This window comes from Ctenopharyngodon idella, chromosome 8 (genome assembly GCF_019924925.1).
Source record: "Ctenopharyngodon idella isolate HZGC_01 chromosome 8, HZGC01, whole genome shotgun sequence".
NCBI lineage: Eukaryota > Metazoa > Chordata > Actinopteri > Cypriniformes > Xenocyprididae > Ctenopharyngodon > Ctenopharyngodon idella.
The window spans coordinates 7356326-7376793 of NC_067227.1; the positions used below are offsets into that span (position 1 = coordinate 7356326).

General features: G+C 37.2%; 1 protein-coding gene across 2 annotated transcripts in view; it reads left to right on the plus strand.

Moving 5' to 3' along the window:
• Nucleotides 1-19785, plus strand: part of aebp1b (AE binding protein 1b) — a 32990-nt gene extending 13205 nt beyond the window's left edge. For both annotated transcript variants that reach the window (XM_051903260.1, XM_051903259.1), the window contains 16 exons: nt 2188-2268; nt 2887-2946; nt 3936-3989; nt 7788-7874; nt 8945-9054; nt 9156-9295; nt 9403-9487; nt 9983-10127; nt 10321-10409; nt 10684-10807; nt 10985-11181; nt 11595-11774; nt 11926-12613; nt 13294-13433; nt 18456-18555; nt 18636-19785. In XM_051903260.1, the coding sequence (XP_051759220.1) occupies nt 2188-2268; nt 2887-2946; nt 3936-3989; nt 7788-7874; nt 8945-9054; nt 9156-9295; nt 9403-9487; nt 9983-10127; nt 10321-10409; nt 10684-10807; nt 10985-11181; nt 11595-11774; nt 11926-12613; nt 13294-13433; nt 18456-18555; nt 18636-19207 (2852 nt within the window). In that variant the 3' untranslated portion in view covers nt 19208-19785. The remainder of the gene's footprint in view (nt 1-2187; nt 2269-2886; nt 2947-3935; nt 3990-7787; nt 7875-8944; nt 9055-9155; nt 9296-9402; nt 9488-9982; nt 10128-10320; nt 10410-10683; nt 10808-10984; nt 11182-11594; nt 11775-11925; nt 12614-13293; nt 13434-18455; nt 18556-18635) is intronic.
• Nucleotides 19786-20468: the final 683 nt, after the last annotated feature.

Below are 20468 nucleotides of genomic sequence, written 5' to 3' on the forward strand. Positions count from 1 at the left end.
TGTCACTAATGCTATTTTGAGACACCATGAATTTGAACTAAAATGTGTTTTAACATACAAAATGTATTTAGTTACCACTTGTAGTACACTTGAACCCATCTTTCATACACTTAAATATACTCATCAGACATAGAAAATACACTTATATATTATTTAAAATATAAGAATAATACATGATAAATATATACAAAATGTATTTATAATGTATTGCCCACATATTTTATACATTAAATAATTAATTTCAAATGTATTGTAGCTATGTTAATATTGCCTTTATATGATATACTTAACTGCAAGTTAATGGTGTCTTTAAATAGTACTGTCACGTGAAATTAGGAGGATTCAATAGCGAATGCAGCAAATATTATTTTATTAAGAAAAATAGCAGCAGGAAAGATAGCAAGGGTCAGATGCCATGGGTGCAGATGGCAAAGTATTTCTTGGTAGCGCAGAAACTGCAATGGGCAAACCAGTCCTCTGACAAGAATCCAACAGGTAATCCAAAACTGCCTCGACAAGGAATATCCAGAACAGGAACGAGGCCAGAGTGACTCAAACATAGCCAGGACTAACACTGCACGAACCCACCAACAATCTGACAATACAGGGCAAAATGCACAGACATTAAATAGCAGCACTGATGAGCCCCAGCTGACGCTGATCAGCTCATCAGCAGCAACGCACTCACAGAGAGACAGAGGTAACCAGTGAACCAGCAAACTGTGACAAGTACAATCACTATTAGGGACACTATTAGTATGTCATTACTAGCACCTTTTCCCCACATTAAAATATATAAAATATAGCACTTTAAATACTTTATGCTAAAAGTATAGTTACTGTTAAATTGTGAATTTTAGTACACATATTTATAAATCCACTAAAATTTTATGTAAAGTGTTCATAACACACTTTTATGTAATGCACTTATGAAACACTTCTGTATATTGCATTTATATTAAGTGTACTTAAGTACCACAGTTGGGGAAATGTACTTATAAATAGTACATTAGTGATTAATTTTAATAAAATCAATTTAATTTAAACTAGGATTATATAAAAGTCTACTAAGATTGAACAAATTTTTAAAGCATTTAAAGCACACTTTTAAAGGGGTTTAGCGACTTCCCTAACCCTAAAATTTACATAAACCCTGCCCCCGAGAACACGCAACAGAAGGGGTGAGGCCATGTTGGGCTGCTTTAGAGAAGAGGAAGAGTTGTTATAGTAGAGTGTTGTTGCCATGCCGTCATTTTACGCCGGACTGCTTCACAAATGAGGTTCGATACAACGCTAGATTTGCACAAAAGATTAACATGACGGCACATGAGTTGAATAGATGATGAGTTGAATCAACACCACAGCAGCTACGTAAATTTATCCACTAACCATTCAGAAACGTCCAGTTGCATTCTAAAAGTTGTAACTCCTTCCCGAGTCTCTCCATCAGTGTTTGACTCCGGTTTGAACAATGTAAGGCTGAACACTATTACTGACAATCGTCATTTTTGCGGCGTGACATTCTCTAGCTTTGTTGTTGATGAGCAACCGAAGCGTGAGCTATTAAAGCTCCGCCCTCTTCTGGAAAGGGGGCCGGGAGCAGCAGCTCATTTGCATTTAAAGGGACACATAAAAACTGCATTTTTTTTTGCTCACACCCAAATAGTGGCAAATTTGACAAGCTATAATTAATGATCTGTGGGGTATTTTGAGCTGAAACTTTAGACACATTCTGGGGACACCAGAGACTTATATTACATCTTGTAAAAGGGGCATTATAGGTCCCCTTTAAGAAATACACTAATAAAACTTCTGTATATTTTTGCGGTAGTATACTTTGTTTCAATGTCCTAAAATCAATTTAAGTATGAGTGGTACTTAGTATAAGTGCACTGAACTTTTTCAAGTGCACTGAAGTAGCCTACTACTGAAGTAGAAATATATTTTTAATTAGTGTATTTATAGTGTATAACTTTTACAATTTTATTTAGCACAAAAAAATAAGAATGTACTACAAATGTACTTGCTTGTATTTAAGTATTTTTTTTTAGTGCATTCAAGTATACTTTTTTTTTTCACCTAGGTAGTAACAAATGACTGATTGTCAGTTAGGACAGACTTTAATAAAGTTATAAAAAGGCCTTTTTTTTTCTTTTTTTGTTTTTTTTTTCTTTTTTTTTGTAACAGACGAGGTGGCAGAAAACATGCCTTTCCCTGATGGCAAAGAGGTCAGCTCTACCGACAATGACTGGCGTTTCACTACCACAGGTAGAGCGATCATTCCTTCTAAACGCTGTGTCCTCCTCAAAATAACATAACATTATAAACTATGATTTATGAAATATTCTTGTGCTACTTTTCTGTTTTACTATTATTGCAGAATGGTACAACTTACTGTCTAAAAATTACATTAAGTACACATTTTGTAATTGTAACTATAGCTCCAAAACATAATAAAAACTGACAAAAAAAGTAGGTTTAATGGGCAGTTGGGTTAATGGCTTTCTGCTTTTTTTCTATTTAAATACATCTGTTTATTCTATAATTACAAAGGAGTAAATTTAAGCACCAAATGAATTTGTGTGTGAATCAAATAAAACTTTTACCACAATATACACCCATCTCATGAAAGATGTTGTTTTTACACCATTAAAAATCTACAATGCCTTGTGTGGTTCTTACAAAAGACAGTGAACCAACAGCAACAGACATTTAGCAAACATTTTATGCGTCATTAAAGTTTCTCTACTGTACTCTCAGTGAATTTAACCTACATTTCTTTTCTTTTGTCACAGAGTAGCCCACCATCTGAGAGCACCATCTGAGAGTACTGTACTCTCAGTAAATCTTACAAATTTAACCTACATTTCTTTTCTTTTGTCACAGAGGAGCCCACCATCCCTCCATTTGAAAACAACTGGTATGAAGAATATGAATATGGACATGGTACAGTACATACTTCTTTGATACTCTATTGAGGTGTTGGCCTCCCTCTTGTCTTAATGAGAGTTCAGACAGTGTGATCTGTCATTTCTGCCCTTAAATAAGTACTTTCAGAGACACAGAGGTGCCGCTTAAGGTGAAGATGATCATTTAAAATCATGTTGCCGTTACATGAAAATGTCAGTGGAAATGTTTTTTTTTTTTTTTTTTTTCGACCAGAATTCTATAATGTCTTGCGTCTCCTCTGCAACTAAATCTTACTCAAGAAAAAAAACAAAAAACCTTATGTGCATAGAAACCCTAATGTACTGTATGTTTTACCTTATTATCAGGTTTTAAGAGGCAAGATGATATGGGGTGCATGGAGCACTTATCTTAGATAAAGAGAATTTTTATTAAGTAGCAAAACTCTGTCCAGGACTAAAACAAAGCAGACAGTGTCTGCTTTTATTAGGGCATAAAAACGGAATTCCAGGAAAAGATTGTAGCCTTGAGGACGAATGTGTCAGGAACAATTTTGATTTGATTATCTGATTCAGTCTATATCTACAGTAATTCACTTCATTTGGAAATATGACTTTCAGCCAGCATTTTCTTACATATTTTGACTTTAGTATTTGGTTTGCCCTCTGTTGCTTTAATGATAGCAGCACTCTAGCTGCATGAACTCCACAAGTTTCTGTAAAATATCATGATAATGTTTTCCAGCATGATTTAAGAATAATCCAAAGAGCATCTTCTGCTTCAATCGGACCTACTAATGTGTGTACATGATCCATGTCACTGATTTACTTATCTGATTTGTAACCTAAAAGCTCAGAATTTTGAATATTTCTTTATTACATATTCATTATATCATTTCTTTGTTTTAATTTTTTTTTAAACTCAGTGGTCTTAGACTTTTGAATCCTGCTGTACTTGCTTAATGTGTGATACTGATTCTGTTATTTTATGCTCTTACTTACACCCTTACTTTTTTGTTTTGTCATCAGAAAAGAAACTGGAAGAGGAGAGGGAAAGGGAGAGAAAAGAACAAGAGGAAAGAGGTACAGTGTTTTATCCTCATATAAATAAAGTTTATAGTTTTTTGCTGTGTTCTCAACTAAAACTTTGTTGTACTGAACATGATTCAGCCGTAGGCACTAGAACGCAGCAACCTGATATTCTGAACAACAATACAATTTAGAGGACCATAACTACCTAGTGTGTTTTTCAGTTTACCACAATAATAGTGTAGTAATTGTGTTGTTTATTCCAGTGTAGTATTGGACTATCGTTGGTTTCAATCAGATATTTGGACATAAAATACACAAGTAAAATCACATATTTTCTTTTGCTAAATCATTGTTCATTCCATTTGGTTTGTCTTGAACTTGAAAAAAAAAAAAAAATCTGCACTACAAATTAATAACACAGTTAGCATGACAATCACCTCCGTTTTGTCTTCCAGCTGCCCTACATTCTGCTTACACATGATTATAGACTTTGACAGTTGTAGGAAATTACTGAATGACAAGCATTCATTAACAACTGTGAACTCTGACCCTGTTCCCATGAACACATTTTTCAGTTTTGATTCCTAACAGACTGACCAAAATCCTTTGCACTGACTGGAGCAGGAATTAAAACAATTTTTATATGCAGGATATTGTTGAATATAAACCAAAATAAGAAAGCGAGCTGAGAAATAGAGATTGAGAGATCTTGAGAGAAATATTCCAGGTTCAACAAAAGTTAAGCTCTTCTAACATGTGGCATTACCACCAAAAATAACTATATCTTGTTAATCAGTTTGTAAAAGGGGTCAAAGAGAGGAGTATAATACTGGGGAAAGTCAGTATAAATTATCTGTCCTCTTAAGGACAAGGACATTTATGGTTTATGAGAATACATCAGAAATCATCTGCAATATATTTAAACACTGTCTATGCCACAGCATAGTCATAGAGGGGTGCACGAATGATGTCAATACCAGGAAGACTAATACGCCACTGGTTCCCTCAAGATTTTCCTATGGGGTTTTATATTATAGGTTTTTTTTAAATTTATGTGTTAAATAAGGTCTGTGGTACACATAACTTGACGATACTTGAGTGTATTGCTCGATAACGTGAATTACACACACCCATATCAAAAACAAAAATTTTGAAGCTATTATTTTTATTTTTAAAAAAAAAATGTATGTTTCTAATAAGTAACTAGATAAGAATATTCAGGTTTGAATGTACTGATGCTCTAGATCATGGCTTCTCAACTGGTTTTGCTTCAAATTATGTTACTGTGGCAGGTCTTTGAACTTGTTAAGAACTATAATCTTCAGATTTACGGGGCACAAATCTATGTTACTGTACATCTTCCCATCTCTAGATTGTGAAGATAAATGTTTCTTGGAAATGGGGATCCAGAGCATTCCAGATGATTGTGAACTGTTTGTCAAAAGTTTATCAAGATATTTGGTGTCAGGTTCATGTTTGTGTTTCTCTTCAAACTGCTTTTTGTAAAAGCTAGTGTATTATTTTCTTGTGTATATTTTTTCAAAATATATTCTCCTATCCAATTTCAATGTCTATTAGCAAGACATTTGTAGGTTGATTTATCTATGGCAGGGGTGTCCAAACTCGGTCCTGCAGAGTTTAGCTCCAACATGACTCAACACACCTGCCTGGAAGTTTCTAGTATGCCTAGTAAGACCTTAATTAGCTGGTTCAGGGGCCAGTTGCATAAACTGCTAAGACTAGTCTTATAAGTTAGTCAATTTGTTTTCTTTAAGACTGTACATAACTTTTTTTTAAGTCAGTTACATAAAATCGTTGATTGGTATAATTTGATACAGAAAAGTAAGACTGATTACCCCTACTTAACTGCTAGTTTTGTCATAATAGTTCTTAAGACAGATTTTAACATAATGGCTATGATTATGCAACTGGCCCCAGGTGTGTTTAATTGGGGTTAAAGCTAAACTCTGTAGGACAGTGGCCCTCCAGGAGCAGGATTGGACACTCCTTATCTATAGAGTATGCACTGAAATGAAAATTATGGGCCGAAACCGAAAATTCAAAATGCCCTAGGCCGAAAGCCAAAACCGAAAATAAATAAATAAATAATAAATAATCAATTAATTAATCAAACTTATTTAATAATCAACACTCAAAAAGCTAAAACTGAATTATACAAACATTTAAATTGCACATAAGGCATGTTTTTATTTCAACTTTTTAATAACAGAATTGTTTCTACTCCAGTTTGTTGGTAAAATATAAACATTTAAATGATAATAAACTGTAATAACTTATTTTCATGACAGATTTAGTCATTAAATAATGAAGACATCACCAACAGGTTAAGTAAAAATATAGCGTAATACAGTGTGCATATATTTAGCAAAATGCTAACTAATCGTTTATGGACATTGAATAACTTTCTTGAGTTAAATGTAATGTTAAGTGGCATTGTATTGCCTAGAAGCTGATTTATTGACGTCTTTCCCTGGTTGAAACACTGATTGGGTGATTACATGAGACAGGATTAATTTCTGTAAGTTGAAATGTATCTTTCTGGTGTTCACCCATGTTTATTTCGTGCTGTAACTAGTAGTAAAGAGGAGATGAGATGATCAGTTCACGTGCACTTGATCAGTGCAGCTGCTTCAACCGATATTAAAAGTAACAAAGTACAAAGTTTTTTGCGATTATCAGATGGCAGACATGCAACAAATGTTTAGTTTAGTAGTTTGTTCACGCATCAACAAAAACAGCACAGACTAAATGATTTTAGATAGAAACTATATCATTACCGATTAAAATCAATAAATTAATATCGTCAATCCAGAGCTAGTATCCACACAGCTGACATGTTTAACTGTTGTAGCTTAACCAAATTGTGTGCATGAAATAGACACTGAACACAGTCAAAATGTGGCATTGGTGAAGCTAATTAAATGCCTCCAAAACCATTTCGGACCGAAATCGAAAATAGCTGTTTCGGCCAAAACATTTAGTGAAAATTTCAGTGTATCCCTATTATGAAGTGTTGCTCTGTGGTGCTCTTCAAGTATTGCTCTGTTTGTATGTGCCAAAGAGATTTAAATACATTAATAACTGGAATTTCAGAGAAACTGGAGAAAGCCATCTGTTAGCATTCACATTCATCAAAATGTGAATATTCTAATAGAATTTTACCTCCTTCCTCAATGGCTGATCAAACACAATGTCTGTTCTAGCTGATCAAAACGTTGCTTAACCAGTTAGAGATAAGCTAGTAGGCTAAGATGTTAATTCGTTTTCAAGAAATGGTAAAACACTTCCTATAAGTGAATAAAAAAATAGCAAAGGATTTAAATGTTGTTTTTTAGTTAAAATATACAACTACTTTTGATTGGACATCACTGTAGAAGGATGCTCTTTACATGCAGGTGGAGTAATTTCACTTCCAGCAGTGTTATTTCAGTATTATTTGTATGCTATTATAGTATTTATTAATAATTTTAATTAGCTTTTTTGTTTTGTTTTTTCATTGTAATTTTAGTTTAGGTTTTAGTAACTTGGTTATGGGTTTTTTTTCATTTCTTACTATTTTTTTTTTTATTTTTATTTCTGTTTAGATTTAATTTATTTTTATTTTTAGTAGTAGACAACTTGCACATTTCAATTAGTTGTCAAGGAACATTTCTAATTTTCATTTAAGTTTGTTTAATTACCGAAAATGTTTTTTAATAGTCTTAGTTAGATAACAGTAACAACACTGACTACCAGCAGTTAACTGCCAGCTTTATCTTCATGTTTTGCTCATGAATCCATAGTATTAATGGTGAACTTTGTGTTTCTCCCAATAATTTGTCTCCTCAGAAAGAGAAGAGAAAAGGCATGAAGAAGAGGAGGAGAGAGAACGCAGGATTCAGAAACCTCCACCACGCGTGTACAGAGAGCCTAAAAGTAAGTGTTGGGACTCGGTTTGGGCATGTAGCCATATGGGATGCTTGCCATTAGCTCCATCACTTAATAGATAACATAGGACAATAAATACACTCAGGAACTGTGAATAAATAAATAAAATACTGACATGCAACAAACTTATATAAGAGCACCCCCAGCTCTCAGTTCTGGCCACAGATCTTACCAAACAAATATGTTCCTTCAAGCAAAACCTTGGCATTCAGTTCAGTGTCTTGTGTTTGTAGCATCTTAGATATAATGTTAACATAAATGTAATTTAAATAGTGATCTTGATTAAGCATTCATTAAGTTCAAGTGAATATGATACCTTAAAACACTGTGAAAGACTTCAGCTGTTTTAAAGTTATTACAGATGCTGAATCCTGCCAAATCCTGCTTTAATTCAACAGCTGGTTCTTTTCAAAGAAAATTCCAAATGTCCTCCCTGCTCATGAAACAGATGCATGGATGTAGTCCTTCATCTTAATGTGCTCTACTCTGAATGAAGACAATAAGTGGCAGAGCAAATTGTTTTGAATAAAAAAATATGTTTAATATAAGTTATTAGTCTCTATTACAGTTATTTTTGTTTAATTATATCTTGATGAGTTTGTGTTTCTGCAAAGTCTTGTCTATATAGTTTTCATTTACCTTGATAGTTAAAACTAATATTAAGTATATATGTACATATTTATAGATAATGTCAATTTTACATTATAAAAGAAATAAAAATGAATAAAGTAATACACAAAATAATAATGATAAAATATAAAATAATTAAAAAATTACTTGGAACACATTTTAGAACACAAAGGAAAGGACAAGTATAAATAAAATTACATAAATTGAAATAATCAGAAAAGTCAGAATCAGAAAAGTGTTGCACAGTGCTTAGTGTGAAAGCACAGATAAACTGATTTCAGTCTGGACTAGAACATATTGTGTCAATCACATTTACATTCACATTTATTCATTTAGCAAACACTTTTTTATGCAAATCGTGTTAGGTCGGAGCACACATTCATCCATATTATTTTCTTCCTGTGATTTGCTGTGTCTTGCTGTATCAGTTTGTCCTCCTCTGGGTATGGAGTCTCATCGCATAGACAATGACCAACTGCTGACTTCCTCTGTTTATCAACATCGCTATGGCTCACACAGAGCTCGTCTTAATATTCAGGTATAAACATATGCACAAATACTCAAATGTATAGACTGAACACTGAAATGTTTAAGAAATGTGATATGTTGTCAATGTGAGCATATTGGTTCATGTAACAGGCGTCTGGTGATGAAGATGATATGAATGGTGGGGCATGGTGTGCTAACCCTGAAGAGAAGATCCACTGGATTGAACTGGACGCACGTACACTAACAGAGTTCACTGGCGTTATCACCCAAGGTCGAGATGACCCCTTAGAGTAAGACAACATTAAAAAATTAGCACTGTGGTTAATTGTGTTTAAGAACTACCAAACTATCTAAACAGTCTACGTCTACAGTCCTTGTTATTGTTTTGTTGTTTCAGGAGCGACTATGTGTCTACCTATTATGTGGCATTTAGTAACGACAGCAGAGAATGGACTGTCCTTGATGATGGATATGCTGAATGGGTAAGTTGCCTGATTGGCATCATTTTCTCTTCTTCTTTTGGTTTCCAAATCTTTCTGTGATGCTTAAAGGTCATAACTCATTAACTTGACAGGGATTTTCAGCTGGGGGCCCGTGACCCTGATATTGCAAGGAGACCCAGTTATTATTTGATCTAAAACTACTTTTTGTAGTTAAACAATAAATATTCATTTAACTTCAGCCAAAATTAAAGCTCAGGTAAATGTTACATAGTTGCTCTAAAATTAAAATGTACTAAGTAGAATTAATGTACGAGTATATGACTTTTTACATCAATTATGATTATATGAATGGTTTTACAATAAAGCATCATACTAAAGTATGCAAATACATTAATATGATTCTATACCCATGTTATTATAGTCCATGCTTAAAGTGCAGCACTTGATATTATACAATATGTAATTAAAATAACTATTCAACTAAAACTGTTTAGTCATTGAGTCACTTTTTGTCTTCCTTCTCTCTGCTCTCAGTTATTCTTTGGCAACTCAGATAAAAACACCCCAGTGTTGTCTCAGTTTATGGAGCCGGTAGTGGCACGTTACATCCGTATCTTACCACAGAGCTGGAATGGTACCATGTGTATGAGAATGGAGGTTTTGGGTTGTCCAATACCAGGTGAGACTCAGAACCTTTAATTAGACTCAACACAGGCATTGCTGGGAAGCCTTTTTTTTTTTTTTTTTTTTTTGAAAAAGTTTATTTTATTTTTATTTATTTATAATAAAATTTATTTATTTAAGAATCAACAGTTTACTATATAAGTATATTAATTATATTAATCAACATTGTGCATTGGTTCTTTACTCAGATCCTCTCAGCCAGTACCAAAGTCAGAATGAAGTGACACATCGAGATGACCTAGACTACACCCATCACAACTACTTAGACATGGAGAAGGTGATGGGAGAGCCCGGAGTCTTAAAAGTTCATGAATGGCAAAAAAGAAATAAGAATAAATTAGAGCTTATGTTTAAGAAAATGTAAATCTCACCATCATGCTAGGATGTTGTGGGTGGCTGCCAGAGAATTTCTGTGTTTCTAAGCCATAAGATTCAAGGTGTAGCACATATTTGATTTACACAGAAGTTTAGTAGGCTTATGGATTTCAACAAACGATTAAATGTGTGGTAATTTCATAAACATAAAAATTTGACTTTACTTGTTGTCACAGCTCATGAAATCCATTTCTGAGGAGTGTCCAAACATCACTAGGTTCTACAGTTTGGGCAAGAGCTTTAAAGGTCTGGAGATTTATGCCATGGAAATTTCTGATAACCCTGGGATGCACGAAACGGGTGAGGAACATTAGAGTAGATATGGAGGACACAGTGTTATTATTCCATTTTGGTTATATTACAGGTACTAATCATTAAATGATTTATCAGTTTTGAAATTTTAACATAAACGAGGAGGAGAAACAAACAATGTGTGTTCATTATCCAATTGGTGAACATACCATCATCTTTCCTCAGGAGAGCCAGAGTTCAGGTATACAGCAGGTTATCATGGTAATGAGGCTTTGGGACGAGAGCTTCTTCTAATGCTCATGCAGTACCTGTGTAGAGAGTATAAAGATGGCAACCCTCGAGTGCGCCACCTTGTGGATGAGACACGAATTCATCTGGTGCCATCAGTCAATCCTGATGGCCACGTGAGAGCATTTGAGAAGGTGCGTTTAAAAATTTATAAAAAAGTTAAAAGTGAAATATGTTATTTTTTGTATCATTAGGCAGGGATTGTTAAAATATTTACTGCTTTCAAACAGATTCAGAAAAGATGAATCACTACAATCTAGCCATCTGAGATTTTGCTGTGAAGATAGTTCAGGATTTAAATTTTTCAGTAGCACTACAGCATATTGTGAGTGTATATTAGCACCATTTGTTGTTTGCTTTGGGGATATGAACCAGAAACATCAACCTTATCAACCAGGGAGGTTAAATTCCTAGGGAACATGCAAACTGAATAATAATAGACATATCAATGTGGATAAAACAGTATCTGCCAAATATACAAATATAAATGGTGTTGTGACACTTTAATCTCACTAAAGTATGTAAGTAACATAACTTTGTTTCACAGGGCTCAGAGTTGGGCAGCTGGACATTAGGGCACTGGACTGAAGATGGCCATGACATCTTCCAGAACTTTCCAGACATAAATAACATTCTTTGGGATGCAGAGGATAAGGGCATGGTGCCCAAATTGGCACCAAATCACCATGTACCCATCCCTGAGGGTATTCTTTCAAGCAATGGCTCAGTAAGGAAACAGTGCTGTGCTATATATGTTCATTTAATGAATCAAAGCACCACTCATCTACTTTGGTCTTGAACATGTCTTAAAATTGACCAATTAGATTAGAGGACCAGAACTAAATGTTGTATAATATTCGTTATGTTCTCCCTTTCAGGTTGCAGTGGAGACTCTTGGCCTTATCTCCTGGATGGAGAGTCATCCATTTGTGCTTGGTGCCAACCTGCAGGGTGGTGAGAGACTGGTGACATACCCCTTCGACATGCGCCGCCTCACCAAGGAGTCTGAGGAGATGGAGAAAAAACTCAACTCCAGAGCAAACAGACGGAAGCGACAGTACGAGGAAGAAGAAGAAGAACCCAACCCTTACCTTCACATTGGATACCATCAGGAGACCTACAGTGGCCCCCAAGAAAACCATGCATATCATCAAGAGAACTATGGATACCATCAAGAAAGTTATGGGTACCACCATCAGAACCAAGGGTACCATGAGGAGAACCAAGGATATCACGATGAGACCCAAGGGTACCATGATGAGACCCAAGGGTACCATGAAGAGAACCAAGGGTACCATGAAGAGAACCAAAGGTACCATCATGAGGGTCACTCTGAAGGGTACCATGAAGGGTATCAAGACAGATACCCAGAGGGATATGGAGAGGGTGAACCAGAGGAAGAGATCAGAGTGGTTGAAGACCAGTCTTTGTTCCGCTGGTTGGCCATATCTTATGCCTCTACTCACCGCACCATGACTCAAACCTATCAGGGTGGATGCCATAGTGATGACCCAACAGGTGGGCTGGGAATTGTCAACCGTGCCAAGTGGAAGCCCATCCCAGGAAGTGAGCATTATGAATTTGAATTTAATTTAGAACAGGAGTGTCCAATCCTGCTCCTGGAGGACCATATTCCTACTAAGGTTTGCTGTAGCCTGCCCATGCCTGGAAGTTTCTAAAAATCCGGAAGAACTTGATTAGCTTGTTGAGGTGTGTTTAATTAGTATTGAAGCTAAACTATCCTAGAAGGTGCCCCTCCAGGTGCAGGATTGGACACCCCTGATCTAGAAAGATCTTTCCAGAAAAGTTCACTCTGGCTGGTAAACACCTTCATTCTACTATTGTTTCATGGCAATTACGTAATATGTTGGTGTGTGTTGAGGCTTCACCTTCTTTGATGTCGAAATCTTATCTGGTTCATTTCTTCTGTTCAGTTTGTCAAGGTTGACGTCCGTGAGTAAAAACATGAACACTCTGGAGAGCAGCTTTATAGAAGAAAATGAATTTGTAAATCTAATCGAAGTGATACATTCACTGTTTTTCATGTTTAAAACTGTAAAGCTGCTTGATTTAAAGCAATCTATAAAGTGGTATATAAATAAACATGATGTGACTTGAATGGAAAGCCGAATTGCAGAGCTCGTGCAAACATAAGCGACAAAACGAAAAAGAACTTCACGTGAGTATATCGGGGCCTTTACTGGCTTTCTTTTTGATACCTGTTCTTGTGCCTTCTTCTCTTGTAGGTATGAATGACTTCAGCTACCTTCACACTAACTGTTTTGAGCTGTCAGTTTTCTTGGGCTGTGATAAGTTCCCCCATCAGAGTGAACTTTTAAGAGAGTGGGAGCATAACAGAGAGGCACTGCTGACTTTCATGGCTCAGGTAAGCTGTTCACATTCACATCATGTGAATGGGACCATAACAAGTGTTTAAAAAAAACCTTGTCTCTGGGTTACATATGTAATATGGTTCCCTGAGAAGGGAACGAGATGCTGTGTCATGGCATTGACTGCTTTAAACTCAACCTACAATCCTCATAAACAAAGGCCACCACGCCGCAGGACCGGAACCAGTGGCGAACAGTCCCCCCTTGGAAACTGACTGAGTGAGCTCCACTCCCAAACAAACAAAGATTGTGTGAATCATCACCCGTATGAAAGTGGGCATGGCGGCACACATATCCATTCTTTTAGTACTCCTGAACAGGACGTAAAATTTTGACAACCATACTGAAACAGAAATGCTTCTGAAGACAAAGTGATGTAACATGACATAGGTGCCCTTTTATGCTCTTGATGACACACTACTCTTCGTCACCTGACCTTCATCACTCAAAAGGATTGCAGTGATTTCAAAAATGGTTCAAACACCAGTGCACGCTGAAGGCGTTCCCCTAGCATCAATGCCATGATGCAGCATTAAGTTCTCTCAAATTGAACCTTGTAGGTAAAAAACCCAGCACCAGTGTTGTAGTACTCAAGTCAGTCTTAAGTCTGAGTCCAGGGCCATATTTTCTATCACTAGTGAAGACAATCTCATTTGAGTCCAGGCCGAGTCCAAATGCTCCTTAGGGTGCTTTCACACTGGCAGTTTTGTTTGAAATGGGGCAAGGTTTGCATGAAAAATTGCTAATGTGAAAGCTGTAGGGTGTGCACCGGGGTACCGAACCCCAGACTACCTGAAGGAGGTGGTCTGAGTTCGGTTGCACTCAAACTGTTGCGCAATTCAAGTGAATGTGAAAGCAACACGGACTTGGGTGTGCACATGTTCAGGAAGGAAAATAACCTGCGCATCGGTTTTAGCTGATGATGATGTACTTAGTTCAGAAAACACATGATATGGGATGATAGTGTTGATGATTTTCGTTGTATACAAGCGAGAGTGAGCCTGCAATGTAATCGTGCATAGCAGCAGAAAGCCGCCTTCTTGCGACGCGCATACGAATCTAAGGTTACGAATGTAACCATGACACAACTGACTTCAGGCATACCTGCCCACGTCTTGGCAACAAGACGCAGTGTCTTGTTCCCCTTCTCAAGGAAACATGGTTATCATTTGTAACCTGAGATGTTCCCTTTCAAATGGGAACTCGCACTACGTTTTGGGGAACAAATACCCACTCCGCCATGCTGAAGGAATGAATCCTTCAAATACCTTCAAGGTAATATGGCCAAGGATAAGGAATATCCTGTCACTTCAGGGGACACTATACCGCTGATGAGTGGAGGTCTCAGGAAAACCACTCTCAAAACAAGAGGAGACCTAGCAGCACTAAAATATCATCAAGGAGACTCGCAGTGAGCCAACAACCTGATATAGTATCCGAGGGGATCTCTATGAACAGAGGCCTCAGCAAGACTCTCTAAAGCGAGAGAAGGCCTAACTACGTTCTTGGTAAGGACTGCTTACCAAGGAGGGTCACAAAAAAACCCGACAATTCAATACTGCTATCCAAGCAGAGCTCTGGGAGCGGAGGTCTTAGCATGATGACTCTTTAAATTGAGAGGAAACCTAACAATGCTTTCCTAAGTGTGGTTCCGCCAAAGAGGCTCACAGAGAGCCATTCAACCCGACGTGACCACCCAGAGTGAGCTCTAAGAACAGAGGCCTCTGCAAGACGACTCTCTAAAGCAAGAGGAGGCCTAACTATGTTCTACACCAAGGACTGATTACCAAGGAGACTCTCAAAACAGCCTGACAACTCAATACTGCTATCCAGGTGGAGCTCTGCGGGTTGAGGCCTCAGCAGGATGACTCTCTAAAGCGAGAGGAGACCTAGCAGTGCCCAGCTTGAAGACAACTCGATACTGCTATCCAAGCAGAGCTCTGGGGAGCGGAGGCCTCAGCAGGATGACTCTCTAGAGTGAGAAGAGGCCTAACAACACTCCACCCTAAAGAGTTCAACCAAGAAGGCTCACAGAGAGCCATACCACTCGATGTCACTGTCTATAACGGAATGATGCTGAACGAGCTCATTACAGGGAGCGGAGGACCTTGCCCATAACTGAGAGGGTTCCACTACATTCTCATATTAAATGACCAATGGGAGCTACCAACTAAGGCTAGCTACAACCATTGTAAAACCTGTAAAATGATTTGGTCTCTAGGCTCCAGCACTCTCAGAGGTGCCGTACAAAAGGAGAGGTTTGCCCAAGGTGAACAGACTACTTCCTGTTGGAGTCCAAAGACCAGAAAAGCTCTGAGCATTCCTTGGTCAGCAGATCATAAAGTATAAGAGGGCTAGGCAAAAGTGCTAGCCGCGCCATTATATATGCTCAACTGAGACTCCAGCAACAAACCGAGCTCTCTCGTAGGGAGTCAGAAATCCTACTATTAAGGATTGCACTTACACTCAACCATGAAGACATTGCCATCCAGGGGAGCCAGCTGAGTGCTAGCTGCGACCACCCTGCTTCAGGACCCGTCTCAGGGGGAGGGTTCTGCTCTTCAGTCAAACCCGAGGAAAAACGGGCTCTCTAGACTCCAACAATCACGAAGATGCCTACAACTAGGAAGGGTTCACAAACTAAGGCGAAAAAAAAACCTTGCTTCCTGTCGGATGCCAGAGATCACCAGAGAGAGGGTCCAGAGAAGGAGGGTCCCACTTTATATTAGGTGGCCTTAACTACTATGTACTTCAAAAAATAAGTATAGTGTACGTATTGTGTTCATATTGTATTGCAAAACACTTGTGCTGCTATTGAGGTGGGATACAGGTAAGGTTAGGGACAGTTTTGATGGTATGGGTAGGTTTAAGGGTGGGTTAAAGGGATAGTTCACCCAAAAATGAATTTTGTCATCATTTACTCATCCCCATGTTGTTCCAACCCTGTATGACTTTCTTTCTTTTGCTGAACACAAAAGAAGATATTTTAAAGAATGTTGGTAACCAGACAATTGACGGCACTCACTGACTTCTCTAGTGTTTTTTTGTTTTTGTTTTCTACTATGGAAGTCAATGGGTGCCATCAACTCTCTGTTTACCAACATTCCATAAAATATCTTATTTTGTGTTAAACAGAACAAAGAAACTCATACAGTTTTGGAACTTGAGGGTGAGTAAGTAATTAATTTTTTTTTTTTGGGCGAACTATCCTTTTAAGGTGTCAGGGATGGGTCAACAGTGTAATTATATATTTAATTACAGAAATTAATTACAGATGTAATTACATGCAGGTATTTTTTTTTTTTTTTAAATATAAGTACAATGTAAAAACATTTATGTACACAATAAGTGCATTGTATCAAATGATTAATTTGAATGTAAGTACATAGTAGTTAAGGCCACCTAATATAAAGTGGGACCCAAAAGAGTTTATCATAGGAGTTTATCTCCGCTCAAACGCCAGACTCTATCACTAATCAAGAACCAGAGCTGGGTAGATTACTTATGAATTGTAATCAGTTACTGATTACAAATTACATGACAAAATTTGTAATCAGTAATATAATTTCTTAGACTACAGATTTTTGGCAACTTTTGTGCTAACCCTTATTTGATGTCACATATATTGTAGGATAATCTTGTACTATTTTGACAGATACAAAGAAAAAATATAGTCCAAAAAATATATTCTATTCACCAACAAGAGCTTCAACAGATTCTTTTTAAAGTGCAATGTATGGACAGTTAAATACTTCAAAATACTAACACTAATGTACCTGTTAGTGTTTGCTGATAGTAACACTGAATAAAACAAAATCACATCTTATGATTTTAAAACATATTTACTTAAAATTAAGTAAATTTAGAAAACAGCAACATTACAAAATCAAATATTCTTGTTGTTGCTGATTGCTGTGCACGATTCCACACTCCTCCTCCTCACCGCAGGAAAAACTCGAAGAATCACAAACGTATATAAGCGGCAGGTTTATTATAAAAAAAATATAACTGTTAAAAAAAATGAAAAATTGGGAGAATCAATGAATTGTGAACAACTTACTGCCATTGTGTAAATAATATGTAATCATGTAATCCATAAAAAAGTAACTGTAATCTGATTACAAGTATTTTAAAAAGTAGTTTACTCCAATTTCAAGTACTTGATTTTTGGAATCTGATTACGCAATCCAGTTTACATGTAATCCGTTACTACCCAGCTCTGTCAAGAACCACGTGTAGAACAGTAACAAACACATCACTGTGAGTGCCTTCAACTCCCTCGAGAGCTGAACTCGCTCGTGCAAACACTGACTACTATCCCTCAGGTGAGAACAAAGAAGTAAAACCTGTCTCTTTCAGTCATTCTCACGAATGCATCACAGTTCCCTGGAGAACTGATCGCGCATGCTCTTTACACATTTGCACAAGTCATGTGTCCTCAAGTATCATCTCTGATACAGAGGCACAAACTTCCTGAAACGCTTGGCTCAGTCTTCACACATACATAAACAAACAGATCCTAAAGACAAAAGAAATTGTTGACGTGTACTACAGGTGCCATTTTATACTCTGGTCGCACCGGTAGTGACGTCATAGGCTGTCACTGGCCAATGTTATTGTCATGTTTAGACGCGTGCTTCAGACACTGGTCATGTAGGAGGCGTTCCCCAAAGCATCCTAGGATGCAGTGCGAGTTTTCCCATTTGAAAGGGAAAAAAGTGTCATTTACTCTGCTGCGCTTTATAGAATCAAATTAATAAAAAACACAATATATTGACTGCGTTCTGTTTTCTATCATGTGGCATGCACGTTTGTGATGACGTAAGATGAATGCAAGTGCACCAGCGTTCAACAGAATCAAGCTGAATGTGATCCAGACCACGTGCCCAGTGTGAAAGCCCCCTTAAAATATGTTATTGGACTTGAGACTGACTTTAGTCTGAGTCCGGTCTTTACCGAACTCGAGTACTACAACACTGCCCTGCACAACCTAACATTAACCATTGTCGTTTTCCCAGGTGCATCGAGGCATTAAGGGAGTTGTGAGGGATAAAGAGGGAAACCCTATTCCTAATGCCACTGTGTCTGTGGAGGGAGTCAACCATGATGTAAGGACAGGTAAGATATTTTCTGTAGTTATGGAAATTTCACTGTTTTAGTGTATTAAAGAGTTTCAATAAAAAGACTTCTACTCTTAGGTGAATCTGGAGATTATTGGCGACTTCTAAACCCTGGTGAGTACCGTGTAACTGCCCGAGCAGACGGCTACTCTTCCTTCACCCGTCTATGTGTGGTGGGGTTTGACCCAGGTGCTACCCTGTGCAACTTTGACCTCAACAAGTCTAACTGGGACCGCATCAAACAGATCATGGCTCTCCATGGCAATAGGCCCATCCGGTTGCTGAGCAGTGGCAACAGGGGCGGTGGGCGGCACTTTTCACACAGCAGTAACCAAATCCCAAATTCTAAATTCAGTAACCAAATTCCTGTCGGTAACGGTGGGGACATGAACAGGGCCCGTCTCCGTCAATTACGGCTAATGAGAATCCGCCGCTTACGGCAGCAGAGGCTTCTTGCCAGCAAAACGACACCCCCTACCACAACCATGACTACCACAACTTCACTTCCAACTACTACAGAGAATACAACCCCCTGGTATGAACCCTGGCCCCTTGGGGAAACCTTTGACGAGAGCACAACCCCACCAGAAGAACTTGAGTTGACAGATGCACTGGACTACAGCTACAATTACAAGATAGATGATTATTAAGAGCAAACTAAAGATCAAAGTTTTTGGCATTGTATAGGTCATTGTTGCCATGCTTTTACACCTTGCTTTTATTGGATGCAGTGACTATGAAGAGACCAGAGTAAAGAGGTGTTACATCTAGAACTAGAGAGTTCTGGCAACACAATTTCGATTTGAAGTAATTACACAAAAGAATTTTATTCCAAAATATGAAAGTTGACCTCGATAGTTAATAACACTCAATTTTCTGGTCACAAATAGGATGAAAGCAGCACCCAATGGCTTGCAAAGCCTTAACGTAGTAAGAATAATTCTGTTGTGTATTCCTGGCTACACATCTACTGTATACTGCAGTATACTACCAAAACATAACATGAAAACTTCTCATATGACCATCATGCCCACTGAGGGGAAATGAGAATGTTTTAATGCAAGAGAAGGGGCTGTGTTACCATTTCTTTCTCTCACATAAACATTCAGTCTTTGTTTGTACAGGGCAAGTGTACAGGGGAGATTTTCCCTTAAAGTTCCACTAGGTTCAAAGGCCTGCTCTAAAGGACAGTTTCTTTTCAGTAAATAAAGTCTTGTTTTCATATTCATACTGTTTTTGTTTTATCTGCATTCATGTCATGTGCACATCAAGGGGCTCATTTATAAAACGTGCCTATGCACAGATTGGATTTTAGAATGTGCATGTGCTAAAATCCACTATGTTCAGATTTATAAAAACAGTCTTTGATGTGGAAAAGGTTTCTATGCAACATTTTAGAAATGAGGCCCCAAGTCACCACCTTCGAACCTTGTCTGATGCTGAATGTCACGCCTAACAGTACACATCAAGGGTGACTGTATATATTCAAGATTGATTGAAGTACTAAACACACTTTTATTCACCTGTGATGTGTATTTATTGGTTGGTAGTACACATTGACTAAAGTACACATGGGTCTTTTAAGATCTTTGTAATGGGTAACAAGAGCTGAATAGAAATCACAAGAAAAGATCTCCAAATTTAGGATTATTGGTGTTAAATATTTGTTTTTTTGTTTTTTTCTGAGTACAGAAATGCTAGTATAGAATTGATTAAAATACTTGGTAATAAATGGTAACACTTTACAATAAGGTTTAATTCATTGACATTAGTGCATCAGGTATCATGAATTAACTAACAAATTTTTAAGAAATGCAAGTACATTTTAAGAATATATATGTAGATATGAACATTAAACAAGTTACATGCCGTTATGTTGTTCATTATTTCATGATAACCAATGCACTAATT